Source organism: Adiantum capillus-veneris, chromosome 18, assembly GCF_014529385.1.
Source record: "Adiantum capillus-veneris isolate H3 chromosome 18, ASM1452938v2, whole genome shotgun sequence".
Taxonomy (NCBI): Eukaryota; Viridiplantae; Streptophyta; class Polypodiopsida; order Polypodiales; family Pteridaceae; genus Adiantum; species Adiantum capillus-veneris.
The window spans coordinates 122,619,664-122,644,955 of record NC_140948.1 but is presented as its reverse complement, the minus strand read 5'-3'; the positions used below and the strand labels follow the sequence as shown (position 1 = coordinate 122,644,955).

Below are 25,292 nucleotides of genomic sequence, written 5' to 3'. Positions count from 1 at the left end.
CAGAGACAGAGACAAAGAGAGAGAGAGAGAGAGATACCTCTCTCTGTATACTTGCTTGGCATGGAGCTGCGTTGGAACTCTGCAAGGAAGCGTGAGGAAAAGGCTGGGAGAGGGAGTAGCGATGCTAGGTTTTTTTTTCCAACGTGGAGAGTCCCCTTGCGCTGGCTCCTACCTAGCACCTCCTTCGCCTGCTGGGCACACGCAGGCACGCGTAGGCTTCTTCCCCTTTCTTTCCACGTGTCACCCCAAGGTTATGGCAGAATCTCTCAGCGCCAGAATTTTTTTTTACGCACCTCTTCTCTCTCTTCATTATATTTTATTAAGTGACTTTTATTAAGTGGGCCTTTTATTTTAAAGTATAGCCAGGACTTTTTGAGTTTTTTAAGCTATGGTCTGAAACCTGAATTATTAAAATAACTCACTTACAGAGACTTCAAAGTTTGCAGAGAAACTCATTTTTGAGCTCTCTACTTCTTTCTGTTGCTCCTCCCTCTCACCTACTCGCGCTCCGCGCTCCCGCTATCACCAGCTCGCCCTCACGCGCTCAGACTGACGCGTGGAGCACCTCGAACTTCACTTTTTTGCAATCAAAAAGTGCAGAAAAGACCCGGTTCCGCGTGAATTTTCCAATTTTTCACGCACTTTGCCATAGATTCCTCCAACTCGGATGTGCAGCGTGACGACGCGTCAGGTAACATTCAAATTCCATTCACGCACGCTCTCTACACATGGATTACAAGCACTTTCCAGAGCTTTGACCAGCATGTTACCGCTCTGGAAAACGCGAATGTTCAGACGAACCTTCGCCTGGCCTCTCTTGAAGGGGACGTACAAGGGCTCAATTCCCGACTTTCTACTCTCGAAAATATGGCTCAGTCGATGATTGCACGTATTTCCGAGGGCGAAACACATCTCCAGCATTTGCGGACGCAGATTGCTGCTTTTGGGCGTTTTTGCAGGGTGGTCCGACTGCCACAATTCCGTATAAAACTACAAATTTCTCAGGTGAAGAGGAGTGTACGGAATTGGCTGTAAATAAGTGGTTGCACCAGTGGACCACATACTTTGATCTCCATGGGGAGCATGTTGAACGGAGGATTCAGACGATTCCTCTCTATCTGCACAGCAAGGCGCTTACCTGGTGGCATGACATGACAGAGAAGCCTACGACGTGGGTTGACTTTTGCATGAAATTCAAGAGGGATTTCGCCAAAATGGACCCTTTGAAAGCTTACGCCAAACTGCAGAGTGTTTCGATGAAAACTCTGTCTTTTGATAAGTACACGACAGCTTTCAAAGAGGCGCTCACCTTCTGTAAGGTGGATTCCACGCACGCCGTACACATGTACTTGCTGGGGTTACATGAGGATTACCGTTGAGCCTTAATCAAGCCAAAGCCCCAACTGATGTCCAGGATGCAATGGCCAAGGCCAAGACGTTCCATTTGATAAATGGAGCAAATTATGAGAAGAAAAGAACCGCAGACCATCAATTCGGTGAGGGTGCTTCGAGGAAGCGATCGCGATTCCAGCATAAGTCCAAATCACCGCCGAGATCTTCTCAAGAAAAGAAGAAAGCCAGAAATGCTTCAATTGCTGACCTAGTGAAAAAGGGGGCTTGCTTTGGATGTGGCCAGACAGGTCACCAAATCAAGGATTGCCCTAAGAAGAAAAAGACGCAGAAATCGCAAGGCCGTCCTTCGGTTTAGATTCACAAGATCTCAGGTAGCTCTAATGTTGTTCAAGTTGAAATCCATCATTTAGCGCACAGTTCATGCACTAATTGTACTTTTAGCACCAAAGTGTTTGGTAAGCACGATCTTCTCCGTTTCTTCGAGAAGATCAATGGTCATGACGTGACCGTACTCCTTGATAATGGAAGCTCACACAATTTTGTGGATGCAAAATTGGTGCAGAAACTGAACCTACAGACGCAAAACAGTGACCATGAGTATCGTGTGAAGATGGCATGGTGGCGTGGATACGGATGTATGGAATCGGATGGTTTTAGACTTGTCCCTCGAGCTGGCTGATTACAAAGAGAACCTGGACTTGCACATCATACGCTTGAACAGAGCATGTGTTATTTTAGGAATTCCATGGTTTTATGATAAACAAAACTCATTGTATATAGACTATGTACATCACTCTCTTGTTTTTGTTAAGCAGAACATGCCTCATGTATCTGTGTCGCTTTGTAATCAGAAGTCTGTAAATAATGGTTTTGCAGTACCAGTTGTTACTGCTTTGGAAATGTATAAAGAAATAAAGTCTTCTGATGTTGACTTTTATCAATATGTACCATCTGTTTGGTTTGATTCATTAGTGCTTAGTACTTCTGTCACTGAATTTCGTAAAAATGTTTCATGTTCTTCTGTTGAACTTGGGGATTCCGATGAATCCAATCTTATCCGAGAAATCATGACTGATTTCAAGGATGTTTTTCCTGATGATCTACCTCCTGGCTTGCCGCCTTCGAGAGGAGTCGATCATGGCATTGAGTTGGTGGCTGGTAGTCGGCCCTTCTCAAAGCAACCCTATCGGTTTAGTAAAACCGAGGAGGAAGAGATTCAACGACAGCTGAAGGATTATCTTGACAAGGGTTTTGTTTGACCTAGCAAATCCCCATGGGGAGCGCCAGTGCTACTTTCTCGAAAGAAGGATAACACTGTGCACTTTTGCAGTGATTACAAAGGGTTGAATAAACTCATTGTCAAGAACAAGTATCCGCTCCCGCGCATGGACGATCTGATAGATCCACTCCATGGAGCGTTGTATTTTACGAAGATAGACCTACGATCAGGCTATCATCAGATACGGATCAAACTGGACGATATTCTTAAGACAGGCTTCCATACGCATTATGGTCACTATGAGTTTTTGGTCTTGCCTTTTGGTTTGACCAATGCTCCAGCTACGTTCCAGCAGATGATGAATGATTTGTTGAGACCATTTTTGGGAAACTTCGTTGTTGTATTTCTCGATGATATCTTGATCTACAACCGAAGTTTGTCTGAGCACCTAGTGCATATATGCACTATTCTGGAAGTATTGAGAACTGAGAAGCTTTACGCTAAAGCTTCAAAGTGTGAATTCTTTAAGAAAGAGCTTTTGTATTTGGGTCACATCATTACTCGCGATGGAATTCGCGTCGACCTTGAAAAGTTGGATAAAGTGCGAAATTGGCCCATTCTGAAGAATGTGCGCCAAGTAAAGTCCTTTTTAGGCTTTACTGGATTCTTTCGTAAATTTATCAAGGATTACTCTAAAGTTGTTGCTCCGCTTATGCAACTTTTGAAAGAAGGGATGAAAGGGCCGAAGACTTCGGGTCCTCATCGTAAAGGTAATCCCCTTGTTGTCTGGAATGAGCGTCTCGACGAGAGCTTTCAGACACTAAAGCACTTGGTGACTACTGCACCAATATTGCACATTGTGGATCCTAGCAAACCATTTGTGATTGAGACGGATGCTAGTGATTATGCTATTGGTGCGGCATTATACCAGGATGGACGTCCTGTTGCGTTTGAAAGTAAGAAACTTTCTGACGCTAAGATGCGTTATGAGAAGGAGCTTTACGCCGTAGTCCACGCCCTGAGGAAATGGCGGCACTACTTGTATGGCTCTAAGTTTGTTGCATGGACAGATCATCACTCCTTGCGCTATATCTATGATGAGGGTGATCTCAGAGGCCGGAAGGCTAGATGGGTTGAGCTTATGCAAGAGTTTGACTTTGAGATCCGTTATGGAAAATGATCCAGCAATCGAGTTGCCGATGCGCTCAGCAGGATTCCTGAGGTCAATGCCTTGTCTATGGCTGAAATCTCGAAGGATTTCTATCTCTCTCTGCGAGGGCTATGTCATTCCGGTGGCCATTTTGGCAAGGTATGGTACAAGGTCGAAGTGGTGCATGACTCGCATACAGGCTTGGGTGGTCCGGAGACCCAAGTGAGTCGTGCTGGACAGACGAGACAGCGACAATATTCCATTAGAGGTGGATTATTGTTCAGAAATGGTAAAGTCTGCATGCCTGAAATCGATGAGATTTGACAAAGGACTTTGTGCGAATGCCATGATGTTCCTAGCGCTGGGCACCCAGGCATCCAAAGAACTTTGGCTTTGGTCAAGCGATATTTCTATTGGCCAAGAATGCGCTCTTACATAGAGAGCTATGTGAAGAGATGCACTCAGTGTCAGGTCAAGAAGGCAGAGTGATTTAGGAAAGCTGTCCTGTTACATCCATTGGAAATCCTAGATGCCAAGTGGCAGAGTATTTCCATGGACTTCATCGTTGGTTTGCCTAATATTGGTCGGGGCAATGACGCTATTTGGGTTGTGGTCGATAGACTAACAAAAATGACGAAGTTTATACCAACGAAGTCGACAGTAAAAAGCCATGAGTTGGTGGTTTTATTTGTCGATCAGCTTTATAAGCTGTATGGTCTCCCAGAAGATATCGTCAATGATCGTGATACTAAGTTCACTGGCCGATTTTGGCGAGATGTGTTTACTCATCTTCAGACGAAGTTGAGTATGTCGTCTTCTGACCATCCTGAGTCCGACGGACAAACTGAGAGGATGAATCAGACATTAGAGGACATGTTGAGAGCTTATGTCTCTCATAGGAAATCTGACTGGGAAAGGTATCTTCCACAATTAGAGTTTGCCTATAATAGTAGCAAGAATTTTTCTACTGGATTTAGCACGTTCATGCTGATGTATGGATTTGAGCCTAAATCCCCAATAGCTATTGGCTTAAAGAAAGTCAAGGAACGCCAAGCTCATGATTTCCTGTATGACATGCAGGAAATGCTCGAATTGGCCAAGGATAGCATAAGAACAGCTCGTGATCGAGTCACTACTTATGCTAATCAAAAGAGGTCTCCAAGGACTCTAGATGTGGTACAATGGGTCTATCTGAAGATACCCAAGGATTCCAAGACTATGCGAACAGGAAAGCATTATAAGCTTTCAGCTAGATATTGTGGTTCGTTCCTGATCACAAAGAAAATTGGCCAAGTTTCCTACAAACTGGCTCTTCCTTCGGATGTTAGTGTACATCCAGTGTTTCATGTCAGCCGCCTTAAAGTGAAATTGGGCGAAGTTGATGTTGTTGTGCCTATCGAGGAAAATGTATGGCAAGATATGCAAACTGAGTATATTCCTCCAGAACCAGAAGCAGTTTTGGAATATCATACCCGTCATTTTCGCCAAAAGGCTTATTGACGAGTACTTAATTAAATGGAAGGGTCAATCCGAAAGGTTTGCTACTTGGGAACCTGTTAGAGCTTTGAAGGCTCAGTATCCCCACTTCATTGATGAGGACATCAATGGTTCTTAAGGGGGAAGTATGTTATGTCCCGCTCACAGGAGAGGGGATCTAGCCCAGATGCCGTCGGGATAGGCGTCCAGTGTCTAAGCGGACGTAGTGTGAACACGGCCAGTGTGGCTGGCCATTCTTATAAAAGGGATGCCAAGGCCTCATTTGCAGTTATCGACCCCCACTGGCAGAGTGCCAGTGGTTAGCCCACGAGGCTAGTAGTGCGCGAGTTCACCTCAAGGAGGTGAGGCCGGGTGATATGGGACGCTCGTTCTTACAGGTGCACGCCTACGTCCTTGGACAATCGCCCCAGCACGGGGGAGCTGCCAGATGGTGGCTATGGTCGAGTGGTTCGTCCGATGCTTGTCTGTAGGCAGTCCGTGTGGCCGGGAGATCCTATCTCCTCGTTCGTTTCATGTGGCGGTCTGTGTAGCCGGGAGATCCTATCTCTTCGTTCGTTTCAAAAATCATAGAATGATAATTCTTACTCACCGCGCGATTGAATGTCTATCGTCGATGCACCTTGCATCAACGATGCTAGGCATCTCTTGCTCTTAACCCGCTACAAGAGACGACAATGGAGGATGAAGGAGATAGGCTTGTGACTATTTGGGTGGAGGAACTTTAGGAAGATTTAATATTTCAACTTGTGTGAATTCAGAGGCTATCAAAATTCACTCGTCGCTTCATACGTCAAATCTGGTGGAAGCAAGAAAGATGGTGCTCAATTGTGAAAGGCACATTACAGTGGGCGATCAATATCAACTGGTGTAAAGAGTTCAAACCAGATTATTTTTGCCATTTGCACTATATGTACTCTTGTTCTGATTAGTTCCAAATTGAAGTTTGGAAAGTTGACAACATCATAAAACAAATCAATCTCGTCCTTCATGTGCATAACCTACTAACACCATCGTCCATGTTGTCAAGTAGTGTTTTGGACTCATCAAGCTTGCCACATTGCCAAGCACAAAATGTTTCTGCAGCAGCCCCACAATAGCCCCTTATTGCATAGGTGATTGCATTTGAAGGAAGGCCTTTCCTTCGCATCTACTAAAAACATCTCAATGCTTCGTTGCCACAGCCATATTGTGCATATCTCATGAAAACATCCTAGCCATGAAGAAGCATTTTTCTTTTGCATCTGGTGAAAAATTTGATTACTTCGTTATTGCCATAGCCATGTTGGGTATATCCTGTAGTGTACCACATTTGGCATACATATCAACCAAGGCAATGTCAAGCACGACATCTTTTTCCAAGAGCCTCTCACTAACAATATAATTGTGATTTTTCTTGTTAGTATCATCGTCGAAAATCATACAAGAATGACTTCTTTTCTCAACAACCCTTGATTGAAAATATCATCAATAATTCTTTTGCCCATATCAGTGTCTAGTTGTGTAACGCCACATGCCTTCAAGATACAGGTGTAGGTAATTGCATACATGTCGACCAAGGCAGTGCCAACCATAACATTTTTTTGCAACAGCCCCTGACTAATGATACCATCCTGAGTTCTTCTGTCCGTCCTAGTGTCTTCCAAATTGCAACATGCCTTCAAGATGCAACATAGGTGATTGCACATCTGAAGAGAGATGCTCAATTTGCATTTGTTGAAAACAGCCCAGAGCGTTCTATGTTAAGCATATCCGGCAATCAGTGCATTCCAAGAGACGACGTTCCGGATAGAAAGATCCTCAAGCACTCTTTGGTGCTTTCCCAGGAACAACACATTTTGCGTACGTGATAATTGCTCCTACATAGTGCCACATGCTTTCAAGATGCAAGCATAGGTGATTACATCAAGAGAAATGTCCTCACTTTGCATCTTGAAAATAGCCAGCCAACCAGAGCCCCTTGGTCCTGTCACTGTTGGGCAATGAGATTCACTTGAAGACACGACATTCCGGACATCAAGGCAGTGTTACATGCCTTCAAGACAAAAGTGTAGGTGATTGCACTTGGAGAGGTGCCCTCACTTTGCATCTGTTGGAAATAGCCCAGGGCTCCATGGCGTCCCACAGATCGAGGAAGACCTCAAGAGAAGTGTTCAACGTGGCGTCAGGTGTGGGTGTTGGAGTGTGTATCTGGCCACCCTTCTCCCCATCAACGCAAATGTTCTTTGTGACACATAATATTTTCCTTGTGGACTAATTGATCTTTGCTCAAGTTTTGGCCAACTTCTCACAATGCTGACAATGCAAAACCATTTTGGAATCAGCTAACAAATTTTGTGGAACCAATGCACGTGAGGGGAATATAATTTCAAGATCTTGTTCGTTGCGTAAAGGGCCACTGTGCCAGGCCAAAATGGCCAACCCCCATCTCACTAACCTTAACTTAATATTCATTTTATCTATATACACACAATCAAAGAATAAGGGTCTAGTGTGTTGCTGCACAGCTCCATCCACTATTGTGTACTGTCATGTCTCACTCCTCTCCGTGCACGTGCAAGCATTGCATTCTCGTCACTTGATTTGTCTGCTTTGTGGATGCTTGGTATCCCCAACAACAAATTTATTGAGCATTTCCACTTGCATTAACCCAGCAGCCATATCTTGGCTTATTCCAAGATGCATTTTTTATTCTCATGCATTCAATATGTTCTACCTCCTCTTGCATCCCAGTAGCTGCATAAATATTAATCTTTAAGACATATGCTGCCCCATAATGTCGGTCTAGTTGGACTATACGCTCAAAAGCAAACTTTCCAAGCTTGACATTTCCCCATTGTCGGCAAGCACCTAGAAGGGAGACCCAAACTGGACGATGATCAGACGACGGCATCATCATACTTACTCTCATTGCTTTGTCAAAGAGCCTTGTACGTCCAAAAAGATCAACCATGCAAGTATAGCGTTCTTTGTTTGGTGCTATTTATGTTTTTCCCTCATGTTATCAAAATGCATCTGACCCTCATCGACTAAACCTGAGCGGCTACATGCATAAAGCACATTGACATAAGTGATTGCATTGGGGGAAATTCCATCTTGTTGCATGCATTGAAAAGAGTCCAAAGCTTCGTTGGCCCGCCCTTGCTGGGCATATCCTCCTATAAGTGCAGTCCAAGAAACTACATTTGGGGAGAAACCCTCCCTCCGCATTCACTAAAAACACCCCTTAGCTTCCTGGCCCTGCCCCTGTTCGGCATATCTTGTAATCACTGCATTCCAAGAGACCTCATTCAGGACAGAAAGCTGGTCAAGAAATTGTTGTGCTTTCAAAAGTACACCACACTTGGCATACATGTCAAGCAAATCATTACCAAGCATGACATCTTTTTGTAACAGCCCCTGCCTAACAATCTCATCATGACTCTGCTTGCCCATGATAGCGTTTTGCATAATTCCACATGCCTTCAAAACACAAGCATAGGTGACCGCATCCGGAGAGAAGCCCTTACTTTGCATCCGATGAAAACAGCCAAGCACTTCCTGGCCCTAATCTTGTTGGGCATATCTTGCAATCAATGCATTCCAAGAGACTACATCCCGGACATAAAGCTCGTCAAGAACTTGTTGTTCTTTGGAAAGTACACTACACTTGGCATACATGTCAACCAAAGCATTACCAAGCACGACAGTTTTTTTCAACAACCCCCGACTAACAAGCTCATCATGAATTTGTTTTCCTATGTCAACGTCTTTCAAAGTGCCACATGCCTTCAAAATGCAAGCATAGGTGACTGCATCTAGAGAGAAGCCCTTGCTTCCCATCCGCTAGAAACATCCGAATGCTTCTTGGCCCTGCCCCTATTGGGCATAACCTGCAATCAATGCATTCCAAGAGACCGCATCTCGATTAGGAAGCTCGTCAAGAACTTGTTGAGCTTTCAAAAGTACACCACACTTGGCATACATGTCAACCAAAGCATTTCCAAGCATGACAGTTCTTTTTAACATCCCCTGATTGACAATCTTATCGTGAAATTTTTTTCCCATATTAATGTCTCGCATACTGCAATATGCCTTGAAAATGCAAGCATAGGTGACTGCATCTGGAGAGACACCCTCACTTCGCATATAATGGAAACAATTCAAAGCTTCCTGGACCTGGCCTTGTTTGGGAATATCCTGTAATTAATGCAGTCCAAGAGATGACATCTTGGTGTTGTGCTTTCCAAAGTACACCACAATTAGCATACATGTATACCAACACATTGCCAAACATGAATTTCTTCTCCAACAACCTCTGACTAACAATATTGTCATGAATTTGTTTGCCAAGATCAACGTCTTGAATAATACCACATGCCTTCAAGGCACAAGCATAGGTGACCGCATTCGGAGAGAGGCCCTGGCTTCACAAGCGATGAAAACAGCCCATGGCTTCATGACCCTGCCCATGTCGGGCATATCCTTCAATAAGTGCAGTCCAACTGACGACATCCCAGAGTGGAAGCTCGTCAACAACTTGTTGTGCCCTGACAAGTGCACCAAACTTAACATACATACTGGCCAACAAGCTCTGTAACCTGAGAACTGCTTGTGGAGAAGATCGAATTGCTCCTGAGAGCAACGCAAAATGACTTCATTATTTTATTCAATTGGTAGCTTTTAACGGTGTAGTTGTTTTTAGAGCTAGTCAACGGGGTCAAAGAGATCAACCATGCAAGTATAGTGTTCTTTGTTTGGTGCAATTTCATGTTTTTCCCTCATATTATCAAAATGCATATGACCCTCATCGACTAAACCTGAGTGGCTACATGCATAAATCACATTGACATAAGTGATTGCATTGGGGGAAATGCCATCTTGCTGCATGCATTGAAAACAGTCCAGAGCTTCGTTGTCCCGCCCTTGCTGGGCATATCCTCCTATAAGTGTAGTCCAAGAAATTACATTTGGGGAGAAAACCTCCCTCCGCATTCGTTGAAAACACCCCTTAGCTTCCTGGCCCTGCCCTTGTCGGGCATATCATGTAATTAGTGCATTACAAGAGACTTCATTTCGGACAGAAAGCTGGTCAAGAACTTGTTGTGCTTTCAAAAGTACACCACACTTGGCAAACATGTCAAGCAAAGCATTGCCAAGCACGACATCTTTTTGTAACAACCCCTGCCTAACAATCTCATCATGACTCTGCTTGCCCATGATAGCATTTTGCATAGTTACACATGCCTTCAAAACACAAGCATAGGTGACCGCATCCAGAGAGAAGCCCTCACTTTGCATGCAATGAAAACAGCCAAGCACTTCCTGGCCCTGATCTTGTTGGGCATATCCTACAATCAATGCATTCCAAGAGACTGCATCCTGAACATAAAGCTCATCAAGAACTTGTTGTTCTTTGTAAATTACAATACACTTGGCATACATGTCAACCAAAGCATTACCAAGCATGACAATTTTTTTCAACAGCCCCCCCGACTAACAAGCTCATCAGGAAATTTTTTTCCTGTGTCAACGTCTTTAAAAGTGCCACATGCCTTCAAAATGCAAGCATAGGTGACTGCATCTGGAGATAAGCCCACACTTTGCATCCACTGGAAACATCCACAATGCTTCTTGGCCCTACCCCTGTCGGGCATAACCTGCAATCAATGCATTCCAAGAGACCGCATCTCCATCAGGAAGCTCGTCAAGAACTTGTTGAGCTTTCAAGAGTACACCACACTTGGCATACATGTCAACCAAAGCATTGCCAAGCATGATACTTCTTTTCAACATCCCTTGATTGACAATCTCATCGTGAATTTATTTGCCCATATCAATGTCTCGCATAATGCCACATGCCTTCAAAATGCAAGCATAGGTGACTGCATCTGGAGAGAAACCCTCACTTCGCATACAATGGAAACAATTCAAAGCTTCTTGGGCATATCCTGCAATTGATGCAGTCCAGATGACATCTCGGTTGGGAAGCTCGTCCAGAACTTGTTGTGCTTTCCAAAGTACACCACAATTAGCATACATGTATACCAACACATTGCCAAGCACACATTCTTCTCCAACAACCTCTGACTAACAATCTCGGCATGAATCTGTTTGCCCAGATCAACTTGTTGAATAATACCGCGTGCCTTCAAGGCACAAGCATAGGTGACCGCATCCGGAGAGAGGCCCTCGTTTTGCAAGTAATGAAAACACCCCATAGCTTCGTGACCCTGCCCATGTCGGGCATATCCTGCAATAAGTGCAGTCCAACCGAAGACATCCCCGACGCGAAGCTCATCAACAACTTGTTGTGCCCTAACAAGTGCACCGCACTTAATATACATACTGGCCAACAAGCTTTGTAGCCTGCGAACTACTTGTGGAGAAGATCGAATTGCTCCTAAGAGCAATGCAAAATGCTTTTTTTACTTTGTTAATTTATTCACTTGGTAGCTTTTGACGGCGTAGTTTTTTTTAGAGCTTTTCATCGATGGAGTTTTTTTTTTAAAAGAGGAGCCACGTGGGCTAACGACAGGCCAGGGATTTGGAATTGCCCACTATGCTAACGAAGTAATCAACTTCATGACATTCAATCGGAGGGTTCAAAAGCACCCACATGGTTTGCTCTGCTTCCAGATAAGTGAAAAAGAATGAAGAGCTTACAAAGTAGCTAGTCTTGCTTGGTGGTCCTTGCTATATAATATCTATAGAATACAATACGACATATGAAAATTGATATTTAACATCGTGCACTAAAGGAAACAAAAGCATCACTAATTTGGCTTGAATGGCCACACTGTGTGAAAGACATATATACATTTGAGAAATGCTATCTTTTTTTTAGAGGAAACAAAATTTAGTGTTTCAATCAATAGAGACTTTAGGGAGGATTGTAAAGTTATTACTTTTTTTTATTATCATGAGAGGATACGGGTGAAAGCATAGAATGGTGTCTAAATACTTGGTGTCCATGGACACCAAGTATGATGCTATGGATGGCACCATAGCTGGGCTTTTAAGTCAATAATTTTTAAAAGAATATAGGTAAGATAACCGACTTCACGACTCCACTACTCGGATTGAAAGACATGGAGCGGTTAGCACGCGTGGACCTCTCCCTCTCTCTCCCTTTCTCTCTCTCTCTCTCTCTCTCTCTCTCTCTCTCTCTCTCTCTCTCTCTCTCTCTCAGATGGCCTCCAATGCCCATCTCCATCTCTCTCTCTCTCTCCTACTCTCCTATTCAGAATATGGATGATGGAGACTCCCTTCCTCTTGCTTTGGTTCTAGCTCATACCTCCTCACAAGTAGCAATGGATTCTTAAACTCAATTGAATGCAGCACAAATGGATTTCAGTTCACTATTACAATCACGAAGTTTTGTACAACTTCATTCATTTCAAACTACTGCAGACTGTTCCAGGATGGTGGACGACGGATTTTATGATGAGGCACATGGAATAGACACCATTCATACGCAGGTGCACTCCAAGAGAAAGGCTTGTCTAAATGAGAATGAAATTATTGCAGTGAGGAAGTATGAAGCACAGGCTAAACGTGAGTACAGAAAGCGATGGCGTGCAAGAAAGCAAGTATAGCCAAGCGTCAACATTGGAGTGGAAGATTGTCATAGGGAAGATTTTCATAGGGAGGACGTCGATGTACACACAAAGGAAGACAAGAAGCAACATACTATTCAGAATATTGTTCAGCACATTGTGAGACAGTTGCATAGTTACGGGAAAAAAGATAAGAATGCAATTCTTCAAGGTGTTTTCAATGATGATAGAATCTTGCCATTCTGTGAATATTTGTATCTTCCTGCAAATGGCCTTATTTCTGCACTCAAGGTCTCCTTACAGGAATTAAAGATTCCAAAATCAGCTAACGAGATGTTTTTAAAACGAAGCACATTTAGCATGCTGGTGAATGGATTACTGCATGATAATGGGAGCCAAGGTAGAGGTGTTACTCTTCATAAAGTGGAAAAGCTATTAAATGTTCATCCAAGGAATTTATATTCAGCTTTGGGTAGACTTGACAGCGATCCTATGTCAAGTACATTGAGGTTTGACTTATGCAAAAGGAAGTCTGCAAATGTTGGGTCCTTATCAGAGGAATTGAAGCAAACAATTAGTACATTTTGGATAGAGCATCCCATACACTTACTTGATGAATCTCAGGTAAACATGTCTCATTCTTACAATGAATAACTCTCAAGTGAAACATATCACTCTTATGACTAGCTACCCATTGGGTGTTATGGAGTTGTGTACATCCTACTATATGTGATATGTATCCAAGTGATGTGTTAAGATAGTCCATTGTCTCTACCTACGCTATTATGTGTGCTATATTGCACAAGTGTAGCCCAATATCCCTTTCTATGCTATAAGTGTGCCATGTAAAAGGACTCTATTGTAGTAAGATAGCAAAATGTGTGCTATACAGTAAAAGTGTGTGTAAGAATAGCACAATGTTCTTGTCTATGATATGATGTGTGGTATGTGAAAGAGCTATATTACATATTGAGAGCACTATGTGTGCCATATAGCGTTAGTTTGTGTAATAAGAGGCCAATGTCCCTATCTATGCTATTATGTCATAGTATTTCTTGCAGTATGAGTGCTATATAGCATAAATATGTGTAATAATAGCCCGATGGTCCTGTCTATGCTATTCTGTGTGCCATGTAGCAGGACTCTATCAGAGTATGACAACATCATGTCTGCTATATAGCAGACATGTGTGTATAATAGCACAATATACCTATCTATGGTATTATGTGTGCTATCAGATTTTATAATATTATGAGAGCACTATGTGTGCTACATAGCAGATGTTAGTGTAATAGTAGCATGATATCCATGTATATGCTATTATGTGTTCTATGCAGAGTGTGATATGTGTAATAATAGCACAATATCCCTTTTGTGTGTTATGTAAAAGAACTGTGTTATAATATGAGAGCACTATGTGTGCTATATAGCAGACGTGTGTGATGTGTGTGTAATAACAGCTAAAAATCCCTATCTATGCTACTATGTGTTATATAACAAAATTGAGCATGTAATGAAAGCTGAGCTATCTATCTATGCTATTATCTGTGCTATATAGCATAGCTATATGTATTTATACCAATGCATCTGTAGCTATGCTATTATGTGTGATATATAGCAAAATGTAATTCTAATGCATTTTTTTTTCAAGCAGACAGAGCATTTCTTGAAGTTTAAAGATAGCCACCCACATGTGACAATTGGGCAAAGGTCCTTTGAGAAGCTGAAGCCTTGGTTCATGCAAAAGTTGAAAGATCGAAATACTTGCTGTTGTGTTTATCATATCAAACTGATGTATCTCAAAGATGCATTTAATGTTATGCGCTCATCTGCTTTTGGTTTTCATGGGAGGTCATGTACATGTAAATGCAATGTTTGCAAATCAGATGGGGTGAATGCAGAATGTCTTGTTGTTGAGCACTCGTTTTCAGGGATCACGAAGTTGTGGGAATCATGCGTATGTACAAAGGCTGAGGGGGATATGTTCCATAAACACACCTGCTTGATGGGCCAATGCAAAAACTGTGGTGTGGAAAAGCTCAGCCTTTGTCCACGAGAACTTGCAGAGATGACAAAGACAGTTCCACTGCAAGTCTTTGAGGACATTAAAGTTCAAACTAAGCATGGTCTAAGTAAGAGAAAGATGTTGTCACTCAAACAGGTGGCTTTAAGTGAGCTGACAGGGAGGATAAAAGACGACATCAGAATCTTCATCGAGCACAATTTTACTTACAGATGGCAGGCACATCAATACAAAGAATGTTTGAAGGTGTTTCCTTCAGATACCATTATATCTGTAGTAGACTTTGCTAAAAATTACTCGTTCAAAGAGCAAAATGAAGTACAATCCATGCATTGGCATACAGATCAATGCACCATCCTTGTTCACATAACGTACATGCGTGACAAGGAAGATGACAATATGATCAAGCATATGCATTTCTACATCTCCGATGATAGGCAACATGATACGTTATTTTTCCAGCATTGTTTTCTTCTTTGTGATCAGTGGCTTAAAGACCAGGGGCTGAATTTCAAGAAGCACTGGGTGTGGTCAGATGGTGCAGCCTCGCAATTCAAGGCTGTAAGGCCATTTTACTTTGTTGCTAGATATTACCAACTAACAGGTACAGAGATGACATGGAATTTTTTTGGCTCTGGCCATGGCAAGGGGGAGCATGATGGCGCTAGTGCTGTGATAAAGAGAGCCCTTACACATGAACAACTCAAGAGTAATGGAGTTGTTCTTAGGTAAGCTGCAGACGTGGTTGCATTTTTTACGAGAACAATGTCCAATGCTGCATGTAGCTCTTATGCACAATCCACTAAAGCAGGTCCTACTATAAACAGGAAATTTTGGCTAGTAAAAGAGACAGAAGTGGACAGGTCTAATCTATGGGGTTGTGAGAGAGTACCAGGATCTCGATCACTCCATTGCATTTCAGGCTTTTGTCATCATGATCCTACTCAATTAAGGACCATGCAGCTTTCTTGTTTTTGTGATGCTTGCATGAAGGGCCATTGGAGGACTTGTTCCAGTAAATCATATGTAGGCAAGTGGACACATAAGGCATTGAAACCACTCTCTGAGGTAGCAGAAGAGACTGAGGTACCAGAAGATGAAGCTGCAATGTTTGAGGGATCCCAGGATATGTTGAGTGAGTATCTCATTGAAGGTGATAACTTTGCAGTCAATGCAGACGTTGGCAATGCAGAAGGTGTAGAGTTCTTTCTTTTGAGATGTACAAAGAGAAAATGGATGACAAATTTCATCTTAAGAGATAAGTGGGAAAACAAATGTGATAAAAACACTTATGTTGTCACAGGGTGTTATTATCAACAGCAAGATGGGGACCCAAATCACTACACTCTACTTGATGATAGGGGAGTTACTAACCTGTACTCTCACCTTGTTCGGGCAATCAAGTTTGACATGCCTTTGGTAGATGCTACCTCAAAGACATATTATTTATCTCTGGAACTACATGAAACCATTTACAATGTCATGCCCTATGAAGCAGCATGATACGTATTTAACATGCTTATATTATGTTCTATATAGCCTTCACCATTCGTACCTCCTTACACATGTCCATTGTGCTATGTATCACATAGTACACAACCACACAGAGCACATAGCATAGAATCACACACATTTCAGATAATGAGGTTACTATTGTGAACATGTTGCACCTTGAAAAAAGTCCATTGTCTCTACCTAGGCTATTATGTGTGCTATATTGTACAAGTGTGTGTAGTAATAGCCCAATGTCCCTGTCTATGCTATAAAAGGACTCTATTGTAGTAAGATAGCAACATGTGTGCTATACAGTAAAAGTGTGTGTATCACATAGCACAATGTTTGTGTCTATGATATGATGTGTGGTATGTGAAAGAGCTATATTACATATTGAGAGCACTATGTGTGCCATATAGCGTAAGTGTGTGTAATAAGAGGCCAATCTCCCTATCTATGCTATTATGTCATAGTATTTCTTGCAGTATGAGTGCTATATAGCATAACTATGTGTAATAATAGCCCGATGGTCCTGTCTATGCTATTATGTGTGCCATGTAGCAGGACTCTATCAGAGTATGACAACATCATATCAGCAAAATAAAATTACATCATATCACCAAAATAAAATTACATCATTCAATCATTAAGTTTAGAGAACTTTGAACAGGTCAGTTTTTTGTATAGTAATCGCAAGTACATTCAGTGCGCAAAATGCTGTATACATGATTCCATAACCACAATCAACCTTCCCTACATACTTCTCGTTGACTTCTATAGTGGTTGATGACACGAGCAGACACTATGTCCGAAGGATTTTCAAACTCGTTCATCTTTGCATAATCATTAGGGCTAGGTGAGACTCTCCACTTGACTAACCAAGGGAACAATGTGCTAACCAGGTAAATTGGGGACTGACAAATATCTGTTGGTTCAAATGAAGCAGGACAGACCCAAGTCCCGGGAGGGTTGAGCAGACACTTGTAGAGTATGTCATCCACCACCAGTGTATTATCAGAGTTGAACTTAGGATGGTGCTTCCAAAATTCTTTCAAACACTTGAAAAATATGGGCTTTGCGTTATCTCTACATGGAGGGATCCCAGGAACTTCATTTAGATTGAAGCTCACCTCTCTACACCCCTCTTGACTGATAATATCCAGGCAATGTTGTTTGTTCAGCCTAGGAAAGCATGCACTCAAAGCAAGTGCTAGATTGTCCTGGGTCATGCAACTCCATAGTGCAACTTGTGCTCTTTGCAGCAGTGCATGCAAAAAGATTGATGCATTGGGCCTGACCACATATTCAAATTGCATCTTTCCTGTAGCATTTGGCCCGGTGACTACCTGATACCTTGATCTTGCCCAATCAGGAATACTGCTTCTCGCTATTCCTTTGTAGAAGGAGACCTTATACCTCCTTATGAGAAGCCCATTCACATCCAGTATGATGCATAAATTGTCCCTTCTCTTCTTGTCCTCAAAAGACACACAAGGCAGTGCAACAATCTGTACTGGCATTACCACAAGACACGGCCTCTCTTGCCTCTCATATTCATGTCCATTTTTGGCCTCTTTATCAGCATTCTTTGTACCTGCCTCATTTGTATCTGTAGCAGCCGCTCGACCCAAAGGGACCTCTGGACTTTTACCTTTGGTATTCCCAACAGTGGGATTTGTACAAGACTCGGTTGTATCATGTGCAACTGCCTCTTTCGTGTCAACAGCAGCCATGAAATGTTCTCCCATTGCCTCTCCCGATTGAGTTTCTCTATCAGTGGGCACCTCTGTGCCTTTCCCTGTCTCATTGTTTTGCTCTATACATGCCTCAGTTTTATTATGTGTATTTGCCTCTTTCATGAGCAGCCACGAGAACTTCTCACATTGCCTCTCTCGATTGAACTGCTCTGTCGTATGCCTCAGCTGTGTCGGAAGAAGCCGCGACATCACCGTTACCCACTGCTGAGCCTATTCCAGGTACTCTCTTAGTGAGGTCCTCCTTACCCAAGCCTCCCATATCTTCAACAGCGGCATCTGTACCCTTTTCCTCCTCTGCATCAACAATGTCATCAGCTGCATCACTTGGGCAGACCACCTCGGCTTGGGCTGTGACATCACTTGCACCCATTGCCTCACGTGTTCCAGCTTATCTCTCAATGAGGACCTCCTCACCCATGCCTCTGGTATCCTCAATAGTGGCATATGTACCCATAGGCACAACTGCATCAAGAAGGGCATCCATGACAGCATGAACAATACTTTCTGTTCCACAATCATTAACATTGCCATCAGCAGCAGCATCTGTGCTAGCATCAACTTCCATAGCATCCACAATGTCATTTGTGCAGGCATCAACTACCGTAGCATCAGCAATGGCATCTGTGCAGGCATCAACTGTGGTAGCATCATCAATGGCATCTGTGCCAGATTCAACAGTGGCATCTATACCCATAGCCACAACTGTATCAAGAAGGGCATCTATGATAGCATAAACAATACTTTCTATTCCACCATCATTAACATTGCCATCAGCAGCAGCATCTGTACTAGCATCAACTTCCATAGGATCCACAATGCCATTTGTGTAGGCATCAACTACCGTAGCATCAACAATGGCATCTATGTAGACATCAACTGTGGTAGCATCATCAATGGCATCTGTGCCAGATTCAACAGTGGCATCTGTACCCATAGCCACAACTGCATCAAGTAAGGCATCTATGACAGCATGAACAATACTTTCTGTTCCACCATTATTAACATTTCCATCAGCAACAGAATCTGTGCGAGCATCAACTTCCATAGCATCCACAATGTCATTTGTGCAGGCATCAACTAGCGTAGCATCAGCAATGGCATCTGTGCAGGCATCAACTACCATAGCATCATCAATGGCATCTGTGCCAGATTCAACTGTGGTGGGGGTGGGTAATGTACCCTTTTCAAGTTTAGCACGGTCAACATCTGTACGCACATCATCATGCACAACCTGCACATCAACTGCATTAGGCACATTTGGAACAAATTCAGTAGTACTAGTAGGTGTGCATGGATCAACTGTATCAAAAGACTCTCTTTTTTTTCCTGTTACCCCCCTGGAAGCTGTAGCACCCCCTCTTGGATTCTTCATAGGATAAGACTGAGCCAGTGAACCTACAGACCCCTCAACTGTATCAAAAGACACTTTTGTTTTGCCTGTAACCCCCTTGGAAGCTGTAGCACCCCTTCTTGGATTCTTCACAGGATAAGACTGAGCCAGTGAACCTACAGACCCCTCATCTATAAACCCTGAAGAGCGAGTGCGTCTCATGAAAGTTCCTCTTTTTTCAACTTCTTGATTATCTACGACAAGAGAAAGTAGAAACATATTACTAAACATGTACAGAAAATAAATCAAATAGTTTGCAACTACTCGATGCAAATAATTAAGAGACATGTCACTAACAAATTCCAACACTTGATTCATCAATGAGCATGATACAATAGGGGTGCAATGGATTGCACATGCCTTCTAAAGACATCTTCTAATTGCATGAAGTTACAACAAAAACACACACAGCTCTTTGCATTTGGTTTCTTTCTCTTCCTAAATGAATCAAGAGGTATATCCATTGTGGGACTTCCACCTAAGTTCTTGGGAGTCGATTTCTTGCGCTTTGGTGTTGTCTTCTTCCCCGCTGGAGGGGGTGTTGCTTTCACCGCATCTGCAACTGCCTCGTCTGATGCTTCATCTCTAGTGTCCACACTTGGTGATGCTTTGGCACTCAACGGAGAACGCAACATCCTTCTTGGAGTTAGTTGTTGCCTAGGTGATTTGACTGCAGAAGACTTTGCCATCAAGATGTCTTCAACTACTCCACGTACTGCATCCCCTACGACAGACTCCGCTTCAAGGGCTGGCTGCATCTCTCGGGTAGACTCCACTTCAAGGCCTGGCTGCATCCCTGGGGTAATCAGGCCATTCTTCCTTGTGGAATGCATCGTCTTGTTGGAGCAATCATGTGATGATTGTTCTACAAAGCAAGCTATTTACAAAGTCTCACTTGGAGTATCCCAAAATACACACTTAAATACTGATTTTGGTACCTACCAGTGGCCTGCGTAGAGACTCTCTCTGTTTTTTTCCTCAATGATTCTTGTATACAGGTCTCTGTTGCGATGTCTGTACCTGCAAATGATTTCATTAAATGCAAGAGTTTAAACTACCAATGGAAAGTGGGCCTGCAATAGTAGTAGTAAATAATTGACATAGTGACTTCCTACTCTTGATTCTTTCATCTCACTCTTCACCTTCAGACCAATCATATGCTTAGATCTTGGGGGAATAGACATGTTGCAATCTAGTGCAACACAATAGCCATAGTCCCTACATACATGGGCGAAGCATAGCATATGGTACACATGGGTGCAATGCAAGGAGAATACATCCAAGCTTCTGGCATCGAACGGGAATCCACATCCTACACAATGGTAGAACCCATTAAGTGCCACCTCGCTAATGCTCTGCTTAAAACCAACAGGAGGAAAAGGCTTCATCAAACTGGCTCCCACGTTATGTGAAGTCCTCTCCATGGTAACACAAAATTTAAAGTGCTCTGATTCCTGTGCTATGTTGGTCTCTAATTTTGCAAGTAGTGCCTGTGAAACAAAGAAGACAACACATCTAATTTAAGTCTCAATTGTTAGGAAATAAGACGCAGCTAAATAGATAATTGAGTAGATTACATAATGGAGAGAGACAGATTTATATACACGAGATTATAGAGTAGAGAGAGAGAGAGAGTACACACGATATACGTGGTTCACCCAATGTGGGCTACGTCCACGGGAAAGCAGCCACTCAATGGCTTTAGTACTTCAAAACAAGAAGTAGTTTACAAAGGGATTATACCCTTAATGGAGCTCCCGCCTTGCTTCACTCTCACCACCTCACACTCACCTTGTTGCATCAACTTCACACTATAAAATGTGTGTAGAAATGGCCTCCTTTTATAGGCCAAAAGGGCTGCCCTCTCTTATGAGAGACAGCCATGTGTAGCCGCCCTTGTGCGAATAAGTCCAAATCGGACCCTCCAATCCGCCCATGTGTGGCCGCCCTTGAGAAGACAAGTCCGCTTTTGAATTCGGCCACCGGCCATTGACTTTCGACCACCGGCCAACCGACCGGTTGTTTTCCGACCACTTTCTAGCCGCCGTCCGGCCATAATATTCCGGCGAAAAAGAATATTCCTTTAAAGTTGCCCCCGATTCTTGTCCGTGAAAATTTTGGTTTCCAGTGAGTGATTTTCCTTCACGCACGATGGCTTCTCCTCATAATGGGGGCCTTACAAATGTGCGCTTTTACCATAGAAAATTACAAGGGTAAATCAGGCTCCATACTTAACAATCTCCCACTTGGAGATTGATCTCCAAACCAAACCTGTGACTGCTTTCCATTCTGGCTTCTTATCCTTGAATGCCGATTGAAGATGAGCAAAAGCTCAACTTCTCCTTGTTGACCACCTTTGTAAACATGTCTGCAGGATTTTCACTTGTACGCACCTTTCCTAGCTTTAGTTATCCCTCTTCCAAAAGAGTGCATATGAAGTGATATCTCACCTCAATGTGCTTTGTCCTTGAATGAAAGGCTGAGTTCTTTGCAAGATGGATAGCGCTTTGGCTATCACTGTACAAGACACAATTGTCTTTTTTGATCCAAGCTCTTCTTAGAATCTGTGAAGCCACATAATTTCTTTGCTTGCCTCCGTCATTGCTACATACTCTGCTTCCGTGGTAGAAAGTGAAACCACTTTCTGCAGCTTTGAAGCCCAGCTTACTGCTGTGCCTCCAACCGTGAACACATAGCCAGTAGTGCTCCTTCGAGTATCTTTGTCACCTGCCATATCTGCATCAGCATACCCTTCTAGAAAAATATCAGTTCCTCCAAAATACAAAGCATTTGTTGTTGTCCCTTTTAGATACTTAAGTATCCACTTCACAGCTTGCCAATGCTCTTTACCTAGGTTGTCCATGAACCTACTCACAACTCCCACTGCATGTGCAATGTCTGGCCTTGTCCAGACCATAGCATACATTAGAGAACCTACCGCTGCAGCATATGGAACTTTAGACATATAGGCTATCTCCTCTTGTGTCTTTGGACACATATCCTTCGTTAGTTTAAAATGACCAGCCAAAGGTGTAGAAACTGGTTTTGCATTTTGCATTGAAAACCTTTCTAGTACCTTCTTGATGTAATCTTCTTGAGATAGCTTTATTGTCTTCTTCGTCCTGTCCCTTGATATTTTCATACCAAGTATCCTCTTTGCAGCACCTAAATCTTTCATTGAAAAAGATTTGGACAGCTCCTCTTTTAGGTCTTTGATGTCCTGCATGTTAGCACTTGCAATCAACATGTCATCAACATACAACATTAGGATGATGAATTTCCCATCTCCCAAATTCTCCGTGTAGAGGCAGTGATCCGAGTTGCATCTTGTGAATCCATGATCCAACATCCATCGATCAAACTTCAAGTACCATTGTCTTGATGCTTGCTTTAAACCATACAAGCTCTTCTTTAATCTGCAAACCATTTTCTCCTTACCTTTTACTTCATACCCCTTTGGTTGAAGCATGTAGATTTCCTCCTCTAAGTCACCGTGAGGGAATGCCGTATTTACATCCATTTGCTCGAGATTTAGATCATGAGCAACCACAAGGCTTAAGACAAGCCTAATTGAGTTCATTTTTACAACACGAGAAAACATTTCATTGAAGTCAATACCTTTCTTTTGAGAAAAACCTTTTACCACAAGCCTAGACTTGTACCTTTTCTTCCCACCTTCTTCTTCCTTTAGCTTGTACACCCATTTGTTTTGAAGTGCCCGCTTACCTTTAGGCAACTCAACCAACTCCCATGTTTGGTTGCGATGTAGTGAGTCCATCTCCACTTGCATGCTCTTCGTCCATTCTTCTTTGGATTCATGTTGCATAGCTTCTTCATATGATTCTGGCTCTCCAGAATCTGAGATCAAGAGATGGTTGAAGGAAGGAACAAACCTTTCTGGAGGTCTACTTGCTCTTGTAGATCTTCGGGGAATAGGTTGAGGCTCCTCATTTGGTTGACGTTGTTGCACATTGTCACCGTTTGCAGTCCTTGAGTCTTCACCGTCCTCAAGCTCCATGTACTCATCACCTGTTTCTTTTGTTTGTTTTCTTTCCAAGTAATCTTTGTACATATTTTTTTCGTTAAAAATTACATCCCTACTCCTTAAGATTTTACCATCTTCAGGATTCCATAGGCGATACCCAAAGTCTCCTTCTCCATAGCCAATGAAGAAACACTTTTTGGACTTTGCATCTAACTTTGATCTTAGGCTTCTATCTATGTGCATGAAAGCCTCACACCCAAACACTTTGAGAAATGCATAATTCACCGGTTTACCTGTCCATGCCTCTTCTGGAACTCCCCCATCCAATGCCGTTGAGGGTGACCGATTGATTAAGTACACAGACGTACTTACAGCTTCCGCCCAAAGCTCAAGCGGTAGGCCTGCATGTAGCCGCATGCTTCCTGCTCGTTCCATGATTGTCCTGTTCATCCTTTCTGAAATCCCATTTTGTTGAGGTGTCCTTGGGGTTGTCCTTTGCCTCCGAATGCCATTGCTAGCACAAAATCTTTCAAAAGCTTTGCTGCAGTATTCGCCTCCATTGTCGGATCTGAGGCATTTAACCTTGGTACCTGTTTCATTCTCCACAAAGGCTTTCCACCTTTGAAATATGGAAAATACATCGGATTTATTCTTCATGACATAAACCCATGTTTTTCTAGTCGCATCGTCTATGAATGTTACATAGTACAATGAGCCACCAAGTGTTGGTGTACTTGCAGGACCCCAAACATCAAAATGAACCAACTCAAGTTTTTTATTTTTTCTTTCATTTCGTGATTTTTGAAATTTTACCCTCTTTTGTTTACCATAAACACAATCTTCACAGAACTCTAAGTCCACTTCTTTCAAACCTGGTAGAAGCTTCTTTGTTTGAAGGATTTGCATTCCTTTGGCACTCATATGCCCAAGTCGGTAGTGCCACACCGCACTGTCAACTTCTGTAGTTGCTGCACAAGCTGAAGGTTGCGTGCTAACAGTACACAAGTAAAGTGTACCAACTTTTTCACCCTTGGCAACCACCAAAGATCCCTTTGAGACCTTCCACCGTTTGTTTTCGAATGCAATGTTGTGACATTCATCGTCCAATTGTCCTGTAGAGATCAAATTTTTGCGAAGAGAAGGAACATGCCTAACATCTTTAAGCTTCCATTTATTTCCGTTAGCAGTTTTGACAGAAACTGTACCTTTGCCGACAATCTCACAAGCTTCATCATCTCCCAAGTATACATACCCAAAATTACCTTTGGTGTAGTCTTGGAAATGTTGCTTGTGTGGTGTCGCATGGAATGAAGCCCCGGAATCTACTATCCAGGAATTAGACACATTGTCTAATGAGAGAATTAGAGCATCTTGCTCTACTTTACCTGCCACATTGGCCTCCGATGTTGGCTTGTTGTCTTGAGACTCTATCTCCTTCTTCTTCTTGGACCAGCAATCCTTCTTGACGTGGCCCTTCTTGCCGCAGTTCCAACATTCAAGAACTGACTTTGTGCGTGACTTGCTCCGCCTTGAGCGATCACGACCCTTTTGGTTTTTGAACCTCTCCTTAAGCCTTCCTCTTGTTTCCACTGATAGTGCAGCACTTGATGATTCTCTTGTGCTTCTCCTTCGCATTTCCTCGCTTAGGAGAACACCCACAACATCATCAAACTTAAGAGTATTTGTGCCAGAGATAGAATTACTTACAGCCATCACAAGGCTGTCCCAACTATCCGGTAGAGATGATAGTATAAGGAGAGCTCGCACTTCGTCATCGAAATTGATTTTCACTGATCGAAGTTGACTTATGTTTGTGTTAAAGTCATTTAGGTGTTCTGCAACTGAACCATTCTCTGCCATCTTTAGATTGAACAAGCGCTTCATAAGAA

General features: G+C 42.8%; 1 protein-coding gene across 1 annotated transcript; it reads right to left on the bottom strand.

Moving 5' to 3' along the window:
- Positions 1–8,429: 8,429 nt before the first annotated feature.
- LOC147436336 (pentatricopeptide repeat-containing protein At5g13270, chloroplastic-like) lies at positions 8,430–18,217 on the bottom strand. The gene is made up of 11 exons (XM_086487847.1): positions 18,154–18,217; positions 17,923–18,069; positions 11,264–11,598; positions 10,697–10,750; positions 10,518–10,577; positions 10,266–10,442; positions 10,016–10,220; positions 9,706–9,830; positions 9,475–9,618; positions 8,588–8,762; positions 8,430–8,485 (listed from the first exon to the last, which is right to left on the bottom strand). The coding sequence occupies exons 1-11, from the start codon at positions 18,215–18,217 to the stop codon at positions 8,430–8,432; spliced, it is 1,542 nt and encodes a 513-aa protein (XP_086343973.1).
- Between the last annotated feature and the right edge of the window lie 7,075 nt (positions 18,218–25,292).

Bases quoted from the DNA above. Each gene is read 5' to 3' on its own strand.
- LOC147436336 (XM_086487847.1), bottom strand. From the start codon at position 18,217: ATGTCGCGGCTTCTTCCGACACAGCTGAGGCATACGACAGAGCAGTTC. The intron at 10,578-10,696 runs GTTAGTCGGGGG...CTTTATGTTCAG, and splicing joins AAAAATTTCCTGATGAGCTT to GATGCAGTCTCTTGGAATGC. The intron at 10,443-10,517 runs GTGCTTGGCTGT...TGTGTTTTGAAG, and splicing joins AACAAGATCAGGGCCAGGAA to GCATGTGTAACTATGCAAAA.